This window comes from Scyliorhinus canicula, chromosome 9, assembly GCF_902713615.1.
Source record: "Scyliorhinus canicula chromosome 9, sScyCan1.1, whole genome shotgun sequence".
NCBI lineage: Eukaryota > Metazoa > Chordata > Chondrichthyes > Carcharhiniformes > Scyliorhinidae > Scyliorhinus > Scyliorhinus canicula.
The window spans coordinates 50,984,473-50,998,957 of record NC_052154.1 but is presented as its reverse complement, the minus strand read 5'-3'; the positions used below and the strand labels follow the sequence as shown (position 1 = coordinate 50,998,957).

The window sequence follows — 14,485 nt, the reverse complement described above, 5'->3', positions numbered from 1 at the left end:
TCTAGGACACAATTGAGGACCTTCGGCAGTGATGCTCTGAGACTGATATGATTGGCCTCCAACAACCACAATCATTTGACTTGAATTTTGCTCGGACTCCTTGATGCCACACTGTTAAATGCTGCCATGATGTCAAGGAAAATCACTCTCACCTCACCTACATAAAATATACAGCAGAGAAACAACCCATTCAGCCCAACCGTTTAGTGCTAGTACTCATGCTCTATGTGAACTGCCTCCCAAACTATTTCATCCAATTATATGATAACTTTCTATTTCTTTCTCCCTGATGCCTTTATCTAGCTTGGCTCTCGAGATGTCAGTAGGAAGCACCTTGCAGGGTCGAAAGGGCTGGGTTTGCCATTATTGATGTTACAACTCAATAGCAAGATTCCAGCATGGAGCCCTGACTTGAAGACAGTAACTTTTACTTGCTTTTAAAAAAGCGTGGAGGAACAGAGTCACAGGATCGCAAATTACTTTCAACGAAAATGAAAATACCCAATATGGAAAAATTGGATTACAATGCATTACCCTGATCTTAACAAATACACACAGATTTAATGATTAAAATGGATCACAGAGTACATCTTAAGATCATCTCTAACACAAAAATCCCTTTTAAGCACACAAGATGCCAGTCGTCAAATACGCACTCCACTCTGAACCTAAGTTAGCGCCTCTGGATTTCTCCTCAGAATCCCCCCAGATGATTGTCACACGATTTTCCAAACTCCACTCCCAAAAATACACTTTAAATCTTCTCAAATGATGATGCTTTTCCTTGGCAGTTTGCATTCCAAAACGCAGTCCAGGTTTTACAAATGACACTTTCAAACAAAGCTTCCATTCCACTTTTAACAATGAATCCAGTCTAGAATGTCACGCCAACTCTTTTAGGATTTCTTTGTCTTAGCTGCTGTACAAACTGCTCATAATTGTTTTAACTTTCGATTCCCAGACGGCATTAAAATGACATCAACTACCTCAAGTCTGCTGTTCCACTTTAAATCTAGTTACTGCGATTTTCTCTTTGAATCAGAACCCTTTGTTTATTCTTTCATGAACAATACCTTAGTCTCGGTTCTCAACTTCCGGTGTCTTAAATGTTCTTCTAGATTATAACTTGTTCCTTAGGAAATCCACATCTGTGCAACTCCCTTGTCCTATCCCAGTTTCTCCAGGTAGAGTCAAGTGCTGTACACTTCTCTGTGACCTGGTTTCAAGTTAAAACTAAGAACAAAGGAAAGCCTTTCCCTCTGGGAAATGGGCCCTGTTGTTAAGCAACGCCCCTTCTATTAATACTTATTCTTCACACCATAGCCCTCTCTAAACACAAAAAAACAGCTGGAACTTAACTAACCCCCACACATACAAACACCTTTGTCCACAGGAATCTAACTGTAGGTCATCCTTCCCGACACAGACATTAAATTAATCCCACTTAAAACTATACCTTATTTCTCATGTTTACCAATACAAATAAACATTCCTTAAAAAAATACCTTTATTTTCCTAACACTTCCTCTTAAAAACATCTATATGATTTATCTCACCTACTTATCTCAATAATTCCGTGTGGTATTATATTCAATAGTCGCACTGTTCTTTGAATAAATACATTTCTGCTGAACTCCCAATTGGATTTGTTGACTGTGCCATATTTATAGTCCCTAGCTTTGGTCTCCACACCTACTCACTCAAACAGTTTCATAATTTTAAAGATCTCTCTGAGGTCACCCCTCGGAGACACAGAAACGTGAACATGTGGGATCGGCTTCTTTTCTGGTGTTTTCTCCAGCCTGTTCAATGTTTTTCGATAACTTCCCAATTCAGGAATGATCCTTATAGGGCAGCATGGTGGTTAGTGCCGAGGACCCGGGTTCGATCCCAGCCCCGGGTCACTGTCCAGATGGAGATTACACATTCTCCCAGTGTCTTGGTGGGTCTCACCCCCACAACCAAAAAAGATGTACAAGGTCAGTGAATTGGTCATGCTAAATTGCCCCTGAATTGGAAAAATTTAATTGGGCACTCTAAATTTATTTATTAAAAGGAATCATCCTTATAAACCTTTAATTGCAACTGCTCCAGTACCTCCATACCTTTTATATATGATGGCCAGAACTATTCAAAGTACTTCAAGAGTGATCTAACCAAAGATCTATGAAGTATAACGTTACTTCTCTGGTTTTCAATTCTGTCCCCTTTAGGAATGAAGCCCAGTATGGTTAGCTTTGTTTTTTTTAAATGGCCTCGTTAACTGGTGTTACTACTTTTAGTGATTTCTGTATCTGTGCCCCACGATCCCATGCTTCTCCATTCCATCTCCTCTCCATTTAGACACTTATTTTTCCAAAGGGTATTGTCATTCTTCCTACCACCTCTGGAAATTACTTTGCCAATTACACATCTATTTTGCAATTTGTTGTCTTGTATTTTTCCCCTGTGGTCGACTTCAGTATCAACTGTAAACCCAACTTGGTGTCATCATCAAATGTTGAGATAGAGTCCAAATCAATTTTGTCTGTAATGAACAATGATCCCACCATCAATCCTTGTGGAAAGCTACATTCCAACTCTTGATAGTCTGAAATAACCACGCATAACTCTAATGTCACTTTCTTTTGTATCAAGCTTGCTACTTGCCCTCTGTGGGTCTACTTTGCAGTACCTTTAAAAGGCAAAAGTCTTTTAAATATCCATAGATAAATAAAACAATAACTGAATTACCCTGGTCTATTCTTTTACTTGAAGTAATGTTAAGTAAGGCTAGTCAAACATGACCCTCACTTTTGAAATATGTGCTGATTCTTTCATGCTATGTTATCAGATATTTTTTCACATATTTAGCAGGAATACAAAAATTAAGGTTGGCAACTGAAATTTAAACCATGTAGATTTGCCTTTTTTTTGTGCAACAAGTGAAATGTGAGAAAATACTTTTTCACATTACAAGTGGTTCAGGTCTAGAATGCACTCACTGGAAGCGTGGAGGAGGCAAGTTCATTCGAGACATTGAAGAGGACATTTATTACTTGAATAGAAACAATGTGCTGGGGTATGGGGAAAAGGCATTAGGTAATGATGCTCATTTGGAGAGCTGGTGCAGACACGATGAGCCAAATGCCCTCCTCCTGTACCATAACAATTCTATGATTTTGTAAGTAGGAAGGGGTAAACCAAAACATTATAGATCCATCAGAAGTAAACTTTTTCTGGGTCATAATGCCTGTACTTTTAAAACTAAATAAATATAACTGGAATTGATCAGACATCAGTAATAAAACAAGCAGCAGGGAATACAGATGCTATTCGAAACGAATCAGAAGCTTGCAGAATATGATAACTTTAAAGTAGGAATAGTAATAGAAAAGCAGCTGTTGATAAAAAGTGTGAGAAAAGACCATAAGGCATAGAAGCAAAATTAGGCCACTTGGCCCATCGAGTCTGCTCCGCCATTCAATCATGGCTGATATTTTTCTCATCCCCATTCTCCTGCTTTCTCCCCATAGCCCCTGAACCCCTCATCAATCAAGAACCTATCTATCGCTGTCTTAAAAACATTTGGACTCCACAGCTTTTTGCGGCAAAAAGTGTTCCACAGATTCACCACCCTCTGACTGAAAAAATTCCTCCTCATCTCTGTACCAAAGGATCGCCCGTTTAGTCTGAGATTGTGTCCTCTGCCTTGCCACGGCAGCACTCCCATCCCCACCCAAAAAACACGCCAGCGGCCCGATGGCGATAGCCACCCTCCAATCCTCGAACCAACTACGGCAGCAATTTGGCCTGACCAACATGTCGGAAAAGCTCCCATCTGCAATAACCCCAGGTTCACACCAGCGCTGACTTCAAAAGATGGGGACAGGACGGAGGGACACTGACAGTCAGGGACCTATACACGGCCGGCAGGATTGCAACACTGGACGAACTGACAGAGAAATTCCAGCTAGCCAGGGGGAACGAGCTAAGGTATCTACAACTCAAAAACTTCCTACGAAAGGAGAGAAGGACGTACCCACAACCGCCATGACAGACATTACTGGAAGAGTTACTGGACGCAAGCATACTAGATAAAGGAAACTGTAGCGACATGCATGACCGACTGGTAGAAAGGGCCAACACCATACTGGACGCAACAAGAAAGAAATGGGAGGACAACCTAGGGATTGAAATAGGGTGGGGGCTCTGGAGCAAAGCACTGCACATGGTCAACACCACCTCCACGTGCGCATGGCTCAGCCTGACGCAGCTAAAAGTGGTACATAGAGCCTGCTTAACAAGAACCCGTATGAGTAGGTGCTTCCCGGAGGTGGAGGATAAATGTGAACGGTGCCAAGGAGGCCCGGCCAACCACACCCACATGTTCTGGTCTTGCCCCAGACTTGCGGGGTACTGGACAGCCTTCTTTGAGGCAATGTCCAAAGTGGTGGGGATGAGGGTGGAGCCATAGCCGAAAGTGGCGGTCTTCAGTGTTTCGGACCAGCCAGATCTATTCCTGGGGAGGATGGCGGACGCCCTTGCCTTTGCCTCCCTGATCGCCCGCCGTAGAATCCTGTTCGGCTGGCGGTCAGCAGCACCACCCAAAGCTGCAGACTGGCCATCGGACCTCTTGGAAGTAACAACCGGAAGGAGGGCATGGGATACGATAACAAACTTGGCATCTACAGGAACAGAGAACAAGAAAATTACAGGCGAAAGACAGGAGGAACTGCTGAAGCGGAGGTGAGCGCAAGACGACAACGGCAGCAAGATCCGTCCGGGAAAAGCAAGTGAAAACACCAACACCAAACCCATTCGCGTATTGCCCACTGTAATTGTTTCTCCGGCACCCAAATGTATATCTACCTCCCCAGTCTCCCCAGATGAACTGGTACACTTGTGAAGAGACCTGGGAACGACAGTTAACCAGAGCAATACAGTCAAGCCAAAAAGCTAATAGAAATTCCTGATTAATTTGGAAGCATGTGTTCAACTCTATTTACTACACCATAAAAATATACGTGCATGATTTTTTATTTTAAAAAGAGTAAGCAGAGACTGATCCCAAATATAAATGCAGTGGTGTCGAAACCTTTTCCCACTGTGACCCCATTTTGAGAAGTCTTACACCAGGTTAAAATCCAACAGGCTTGTTTCAAATCACTAGCTTTCAGAGCGCTGTCCTTCCTCAGGTGAATGAAGAGGTGGGTTTCAGAAACAAATATATAGACAAAGTCAATGATGCAAGACGCTACTTTGAATGGGAGTCTTTGCAGGTCCAGACAGAGCAACTGGAGAGAGGGATAATCACAAGTCTTCACCTTTGACAACAAGTTCTTCATTCAGACACACGCAACAGCCATGGGGACCAAATTCGCACCTCCGTACGCCAACATTTTCATGCATATGTTTGAACAAGACCTCCTCACCGCACAGAACCTTCAACCGATGTTATTGACCAGATACATCAATGAAATTTTTTTTCCTTTGGAACCATGGTGAAGAATCACTGAAACAACTACACATCAATAAGTTCCACCCACCATCAGACTCACCATGGACTATGCTCCAGAATCGGTTGCATTCTTGGACATACTCATCTCCATCCCCTCAAGGACTGTCACCTCAGCACTTCGCTTTACCGCAAGCCCATAGATCAGTGTTCTTCAAACTCAGGGGGCGTGACCCGCAGGTGGGGGGCGTGACCCGCGGGTGGGTCACGGAGCCGTCCTTCACGGCGCCATCCTTCACGGCGCTCCCGATCGCGCAAATTCCCGCGCAGCAGCCGGCTTTTAATAACGCCGGCAGCAAGCGGCCTTTAAAATGGCCGCGGACATGTAAACAAAATTTGGCCACATTGCGCATGCATGCACGATCATCAGCGCGCATCAGGTGCGCATGCGCAGTGCTGCCGCTATTATTTTTAAACGGTCGCAGCTTTTTGTTTCAAGGTCGGGGGGGGGGGGGGGGGGGGGGGGGGGGAGAAGAAGAGGTCGTTCAGGTCAGCCGGCGTGGGTCACTCAGGTCGGCCGCGTTGGGTCACGGACTTTGGCCGGTTGGTAAAAATGGGTCCCCGGAAAAAAAAAGTTTGAAGAACACTGCCATAGATAACTTCACGATGCTCCACTTCTCCAGCTTCCTGCTTAAAAACATTAAATAAGCCATCCCCCATGGACAAGCCCTCCATATACACAGGATCTGCTCAGTCGAGGAGGAACGTAACAGACATCTACAGATGCTGAAAGATGCTCTCACACGAACAGGATATGGCGCTCGACTCATCGATCGACTGTTCCAATCCGCCACAACAAAAAACCTCACCAACCTCCTCAGAAGACAAATACGGGACACAACCGACAGAGTACCCTTCGTCGTCAAGTACTTCCCTGTAGCGGAGAAACTCTTCTTCGCAGCCTTCAACACGTCATCGATGAAGACAGACATCTGGCCAAGGTCAAGCCCACACCCCCACTAACAACCGCGCAACCTCAAACAGACCATTGTTTGCAGTAAACTACCCAGCCTTCAGGAGAACCGCTACTATGATACCACATAACCCTGCCATGGCAACCTCTGCAAGACGTGCCAGATCATCAACATGGGTACCGTCATCACACACGAGAACACCGCCCACCAGGTACGCGGTACATACTCGTGCAACTCGGCCAAAGTTGTCTACCTCATAAGCTGCAGGAAAGGATGTCCCGAGTCGTGGTACACTGGCGAGGCCATGCAGATGCTGTGTCAACGGATGAACGGACATCGCGCGACAATCACCAGGCAGGAATGTTCCCTTCCAGTCGGAGAACACTTCAGCAGTCAAGGGCATTCAGCCTCTGATCTTCAGGTAAGGTGGCTCCCTCAGTGGGAACTGAGAGAGGGAGGAGGACGTGGAGAGACCAGCGGGGCAAAGTTTTTAATCTTCACAGATTTTTAAAAATATACCTTCTCAGCGGGATTTTTGGAGCAGGAATCAGATCTCCAGCATTGGTCATTTCAGCCGTGCCATTTTTTTGAAAAGTGAGTATTTAAAGGGACGTCTACCAGCTTTTAACATTTGGTCAGAGCTCCACGACAGCTATTGCTGCTATATAGTTTGCAACCCCAGAATCTTGTCTTGTGCCCCCATTGCAGGTCACAACTCCTAGTTTGGGAAGCTGTGTGTAAAGATCTGTGCTGTAAGGAAATGTCTGCAATCTACAAAATGATGCAGTATACAAAGTATCAAATGATACAACCAAGTTCACCCTGAAATATCTTTTTCATTTATGCAAGAAATACAAGACCAGAAGGCAAATTTAAATTGTGAGCAATAAATGTTTAAACAATCAGATAGACAGGGAATATAGAAATATATTAGAACATCCAAATGAGGCCTTTTTCATCAATTTTCCTGAGATCCTTTTCAGTCACATCATGAGAAATTAGCATAAAGAAAAATAGTGCATTTGAAATAGTGTGTTCACCACAGTGGGAAGCACTGCTGCCTCACAACGCCAGGGCCCCGGGTTCAATTCTGGCCTTGTGTGACTGTGTGGAGTTTGCATGTTCTCCCAGTGTCCGCATGGATTTCCTGTGCGTGCTCCGGTTTCCTCCCACTGTCCAAAGACAAGCAGGTTCGGTGGAGTTGCGGGGATAGGGCAGGGGAGTGAGCCTAGGTACGGTGCTCTTTCAGAGGGTCAGTTCAACTCAATGGGCCAAATGGCCTCCTTCTGCACTGTTGGGATTCTATGGATTGTTTTACTGTCTAGGCAGTAAACTTCCACACAATCTAGAACTGAAGTGACCTTTATGTGAATGCTTGACAAAAGCTAAAAATACCAAGGCTCCATTACCAATTTCAGAGTAGGTGACCAAATATAAACTATGTATGCCGTGTTCTATTCAGGAAAAGGTAGGATGGCACTAACTTGAAGAACAAGGGAGTTCTCTTTGCTGTCCTGGCCAACAATTATCCCTCAACCAACACAACATCTAATACATATTATAATGCAGAATCTTCTAACCTTGATAAATTCATGGATAAGCAGAGCAGCTTTTACTCCATTTTGTACATTGAAGCTGATGTCAACTTTTACCTCCGTGTAAGAGTCTGTTAGTTTGATAATAGGCACCTGATTCATCAAAAAGAAACAAAAAGGTTATACCAAAAGTTGCATTTAAAATGAAATTTGCACAAACGAGGAGATGATCTAATTTCAGCAGAACACAGTTTCTTCCTCTTCAAAAAAAATCATGAAATACTGTTAGTCAGTCGGAGCTTAAACTAAATGCAGTGATATTACAGAAGTATGCGCAAAAGAAATATTACAAGTAACATCTGCATAATCTCCCTCCATTCTCAGAAAAGACATTTAAGGCCAGGGCATCCAAATTAGAGCTCACTGACTGTTTAAGATCTTTGAACATGGAAATCCACTCCACAAAATCCAGCTAACATTTAGGTAGCTTAATTTGTGCAACAATTCTTACTCAGTGGTTTGAACATCCTGGGCAAATGGGCACCAACAGTACAGTATAAAAATCCAACTGTGTACTGATCCATTTTGCTTATTTCATACCCAGTGACATTCTGACAATGCATTCCCTAGTCAGTTCGGCACTCTGCCAGATGCATGCAAATTGGGGTCTTAAGATGCAATTAAGATCCCAACTTGACTGGTTCCTGACCCCAGCAAGCACTGAACTCTACACACCTATATCATCAGCATCTGTTTGTGGGTAAGCTGATTTGCAGTTAGAGCAATTTCTTTACATTTTGCTTTTATTTTTAAAATGATACTTCCTTTTACTTACTGGTCCATTATAAGCAATGCCATTTTATTATGGGTGACTGTGTTGCTCAGAGGAAGGTGGTAGAAGTGCAGCAGTGACAACAGCAGCAGCTGGGTCATCAAGATCCATGAAGGGCAGCATATACACCTCTTGGAAGAGAGATGATAGGGTCTTGAAATCCTTATCCATCCAACAGAGCCTATAGGCAAAGGGTGAAGTTAAGATATGCCAGATGGGTAGCACGAGGAGACCGTGCCTCTCTAAGAAGAAAGTTGCTGATTTTGGCAGCCTCCTGGAAGACAACTAACTGCCTGCTACAATAGGGATGCCAGTGGTTGTAAAAGTGGCCATTCACCCAAAGTTCCTTGCCTCAGGATCACTCCAGCATGCTACTGGAGAGATCTGAACATAAGAGTTGGTGATTCACATCGAAGAGCTGACCAATGCAATATTTGCTGGTACATTTGTTTTCAAATTGATAACAATAATGAAAATGAGACCCGTCTTAAGGATTCACAGCAATAGTTGCATTCCTGAGGCAGCAGTGTTGCCAACTGCTTTATGCTGCCATCACGTATCCTTAACCTAGCTAGGAGCATTCATTAACTACAAGGGTTTCACTCAATTCATAGTTATGAACAGGTGAGGAAAATCGAATGGCTCACCTCTTTTCCCTCTCCTCAGTTTATCGCAACAGATATTTCTGTTTAAACAAAGTTACCATGCCAAATCAGTCAGTGTTTAACTTTACACATTGTGATCATAAAATAACCAATCAAACAGGTTTTCGCGAGTTTAATAAAGTAGTGAGTTAAAGTTTTATTATATTTAGATTTATATTAAAAGACAACCAATTTTTATATACACAGACACTCACGCAGATTACAGAATAGGAGAGGATAGATTTTATAGAGCAAGAAAAAAAAAGTTCTCAGTTCATAGCTTGAAGTCTCCACTGGCTGCATTTGATGGTCTTGATGCTCCTGATCTAAAAACTACGGTGCTGTATTTGGTTGTTCTCATGAAGACACAGCTGCAGAATCTAGTTCTTCAGCATCTCTCAACTGCAGAATTTGTGCCCTTATTAGCAGTCAGTGGGAGCAGCGTCATGGGCACAAATTATCACAAGAGTTGTGAATTTCCACTCACCAATGACGAACGAGGTTCCAGCATACAAAGAGTGCTGCTCCTAATGCAGTCTACTCTACATTGGAGAGACTAAACACAGATTGAGTGACCGCTTTGCAGAACACCTTCGGTCCACCTGCAAGACCCAGACTGCTGTGTCACTTGCCATTTCAACGCACCGTCCTGCTCTCACGTCCACATGTTCGTCCTTGGCCTACTGAAATGTTCCAGTGAAGCACAGTGCAAACTGGAGGAACAGCACCTCATCTTCCGATTAGGCATGTTACAGCTTTCTGGTATCATCATGGTGTTCAACAACTTCAGAATGTGAACTCTCTCCTCCACCTCATTTTATTTCTGTCGATTATTTTTCATTTTTTCCGTTGAGCTGTTTTTTCCTCGCCACTCTCTCTCCACCCCACCCTCCGGGTACAGGAGGGCAAGGTCTTTGAGTTTTACAGACGTGCCATGGTGTCTGCTGTTTTAATGTTGGTTGTAATCATTTTAGTCGGCTTCAAAAGCAAGTCCTTTAAGAAATCCAATTCCTGTTTCTAGCCAATGAATTAAAAATCAAGAGTTAATATAAGCAGGTCGTCGTAATATGAAACTTGGCTGTATCAGTCAGATCATTCACATCTGTGCCAAATTCCCAGGAAGCCATCATGATTCATTAATCTTGCAGTAGTCAAATAAATACTCTTCCACTTTCCCAACCTGCGAGGAATAGCAAGGTGCCTATTTGTGGACAAGAGCTATTCCACTCCTTTGCAACATCACACCAGTGAGCAGCAAGGATCGCTCATCTCACTAGCTAGCTCCTGAAACCAAGGGCTTCTGTTGTACACTCCAAAGAGTCTCCTGCCCTATTGTGATTTGCCACATCCTGCACAACATCGTAGATGTTTTCAACTGAAAGAGGCAGCTGGCAAAAGAACTCCTGCCCTTCTGCATCACCATTGTGTGACAGCTCTCATCAATCTACGGATGAGAGAGGAAATTGCTCCATAAAAGCTCTAAAAGCTGGTTAACGTAGACTTTTGTTATGAGGAGCCATTTGCACTATCCGTGCAGTTGGGTGGCACAATGGGTAGCACTGTTGCTTCACGGCTCCTGGGTCCCAGGTTCAATTCCTGGCTTGGGTCACTGTCTGTGTGGAGTCTATGTTCTCCTCGTGTCTGCGTGGGTTTCCTCCGGGTGTTCCGGTTTCCTCCCGCAAGTCCCAAAAGATGTGCTTGTTAGGTAATTCGGACATTCTGAATTCTCCCTCAGTGTACCCGAACAGGCGCCGGAATGTGGCGACGAGGGGCTTTTCACAGTAACTTCATTGCAGTGTTAATGTCAGCCTACTTGTGAAATAAAGATTATTATTATAAGTGGTCACATGCTTTAAGTTAGATTCCAGAGGTGAAACGCGATGAAACAGAATGTCACACATGTAGACTCTTCCATAATCTGGCATGTTCACATTATTTGACTGGCCTTCCAATACCTAATATAATCACTGGTGTCCCTCAGCACTTTTCTTTTCATGGCTCATCCCAGGAGGACACATCGATTAGCAGAGTGAGGAGAGAATGAGTAATCTCCTGGGCTGCCTCTGCCACCAGCATTTACTTCTGCTCTCGTGTTGTGTAGTTTGTTTTTCAGCAGGTGCAGCCCCACATTATTATCTACCCCACCTGTGGTGTGAATCCTTGTTGGTGCTTGGCAGGGCTGAACACCTGACTGCCTCCTCAGGAGGTTTGATATTCTCAAGGGAGTCATTTTTTTGAGCTTCAAGTAGATCTTTGCTGCTGGAAAAGAAAAGAGACAAGAGTTAGCATGACACTGAGTGACTTCACACGCAAAGCTTCAGCATACACTTCAAGATTTTGAAGTCAGTGGAAGGCAGACACATGATGTGGTACATAGAACATACAGTGCAGAAGGAGGCCATTCGGCCCATCGAGTATGCATTTCCACCCTATCCCCGTAACCCAATAAACCCTCCTAACCTTTTTGGACACTAAAGACAATTTAGCATGGCCAATCCACCTAACCTGCACGTCTCTGGACTTTTGGAGGAAACCAGAGCACCCGGAGGAAACCCACGCACGCAGACATGGGAAGAATGTGCAGACTCCGCATAGACAATGACCCAGCAAAGAATTGAACCTGGGACCCTGGCGCAGTGAAGCCATAGTGCTAGCCACGTGTGCTACCGTGCTGCCCATGAAGTACAATTGAAAAGCATTCACCCTCCTCCGAGAAGCTAGGATCCAGTCATAGTCAATGCAGTTTCCTCATGCTGTCCCACTGATCTGCAGTGCATCCTGTATCACCTCAATGAGGGCTATGTTTAGGTCCACCATCATCGGTTGTAACTTCTTTGCATACTCCTCACTGTTTTGTATTTCCCTGTAACTTTGTATTGTCAGCAAATTTGGATAAATGAGACTAAGTCACATCCAAGTCATTTAACAGCTGAGGACTAAAAGTACTGATCCTTGAAGTACCCTGCTTGTTACAGCCTGCCAACCCAAAAATGCCCCATTTATCCCTATTCTGTTTTCTGCCCAACAGACAATCATCAATCCATGCTAATGTATTACCTTGAACCCTTTCCCATAAGATATAGTTTTGTGTAATAACCTTAGCACCTTATCAAATGTTATTTGAATATCCAAATAAACTACATCCACTGGTTTGCCATATCCATTCTACTAGTTACACCCTCAAAAGAAAATCCCGAATAGATTTGCCCATCACAATTTTCCTTTCATAAATCCATCAGCCTCAACTTAACCATGTAATTTTCTACAAGCCCTGTCACCACACCTTCAATAATAGATTACAGCATTTTGCATACTACTGGCTTACCATCTCATCAATGAAGGCAATAAATGGCCGCTTTGCCAGCAACACACATATCCCAGGAAAGAAAGAAAACTGATGTTCGGTTAAGCGGTTCCTTCATTTTTTAAACTAACAGGGTTATGTTTACTACCGTGGAATTCTTAGGAATTGTTCTAGAATCTAAGGAAGTTTGGAAGATTAAAACTAATGCATCCATCATCTCTGCAGCTACCTCTTTTAAAACTATCTGACCATTAATTTATCCAGTACTTTTTCTATATACTGATCACCAAGTTCCTCCATTCTCACTAGGCCCTTGGTTCCTTATTTCCAGAATTTGTTTTGCGTTTTCTGTATAAAGAATGTATTTAATGTTGCTGCCATTTCTTTATTCCCTATTATAACTTCCAACCGTTTCGGCCTCTAATCGGTCCATACTGATTTTTACTCATCTCTTCCTATTTACATAACTGTAGAAATGTTTATAATCTATTTTGATATATTTTGAACAGAAAGGAGACAGCCACGAGCGACTAGTGAGAATACAAATGCACATGTATGGGTCTTCTGCATGTAGCGAATAAACTGTTCAGAAGGAGTAGGACATGAGGAGAATGAAGAGGTATTAATTCCAAAGTAAGTAGTTTGATTGCAAAGTGAGGAAAGTGTTATGGGTAGAGGAAGGGATTCTGGAAGTGTCGCCAGGTGAGACAAGAATGCAGCTTGTGGAAGCAACGAATGTAACAACCAGCATATGGATGTCGATTGAAACAGAGATTGAAACATGGTATAGGATGCATGCGAGAAAGGGTGTGAAAGATGTGATATAGCGTGGAGAAAGCGATGAGACTGTTACCACTTGCAACACAACGGAAGGAGAAACAAGGAATTAGACTCACCTTTTGTGGATCTTATGAGGTAGTTGGATCTCTTCTTGTTTCTCATTGACATCCTTGCGGCGATGCTCCTGCAACATTTCATCTGATACCTCTTTTCAAGCTTTCTTAAGAGAACTGTTTGGCCAAACCTTCCACCATTGTGGGAAAGGCTCTTCGTCTTTATATTTGCCAACAGCTCCTCCAAGGAGACATCTGCAAACTTAGAAGCACCCTTCCCCTCTCATTCAAGTCACCTCCAATATGAAGAAACAATCATAAATGAAAACCGGGTTCAAATTCAGCAAATGCAACTTTCCTTTACGAGGTACATTCTTCCTTTAAGCACACGTCTCAAGACTGCCACACAACAACTGTGTGAGGAAGGTGTCCAGGAGGCCTGCTGTTAACACGGTAAGCCAGACCACTCCAATGATAAAACTGGGGTGCACAATCTGCCTCCAATCCCGATCTCTGCTAAAATCACGACCCATATTTCTGTAGCACTAGACAAGCCCTTTGCTCACAACAAATACTGCAAACCCATTTTTTTGTACTTGCCACACTTTTCAAGACAGACACAAAAGGATTAATATACAAAAAATAATCTTCCCGGTACTTACAGTTGCTTTGTCCAAGACTTTTACAGAGCTCTGATCAGCCACACTGTGTTTCCTAAGTGCTTCCTCTAAAGTCCAAAGCGGTAGAGTCTCCCATTTCCCAAACACCACTAAGTCAATATCACTGAATAGCAGAAAACGTAAAGCAATAGTAAATCATTTTATTGCTCAAATCAAAAACTTAACACTAATGGAGATTTGTACTTCACAAATTTCAATATGATTTAGAAACAGAAGAAAAAACAAGTGAAGGCAGGTCATGTAATT

The 14,485-nt window shown here is 43.2% G+C and overlaps 1 protein-coding gene across 2 annotated transcripts in view; it reads right to left on the bottom strand.

Annotated features, from left to right (window-relative positions):
- tent4b (terminal nucleotidyltransferase 4B) overlaps positions 1-14,485 on the bottom strand; it is an 81,067-nt gene that overhangs the window by 32,758 nt on the left and 33,824 nt on the right. For both annotated transcript variants that reach the window (XR_005461801.1, XM_038806686.1), the window contains exons 4-5: positions 14,222-14,342; positions 7,992-8,099 (exon numbers count right to left, since the gene is read on the bottom strand). Coding sequence is in view for 1 of the 2 variants with exons in the window: in XM_038806686.1 (XP_038662614.1) it covers positions 7,992-8,099; positions 14,222-14,342 (229 nt within the window). In the remaining variant the exon portion in view is untranslated. The remainder of the gene's footprint in view (positions 1-7,991; positions 8,100-14,221; positions 14,343-14,485) is intronic.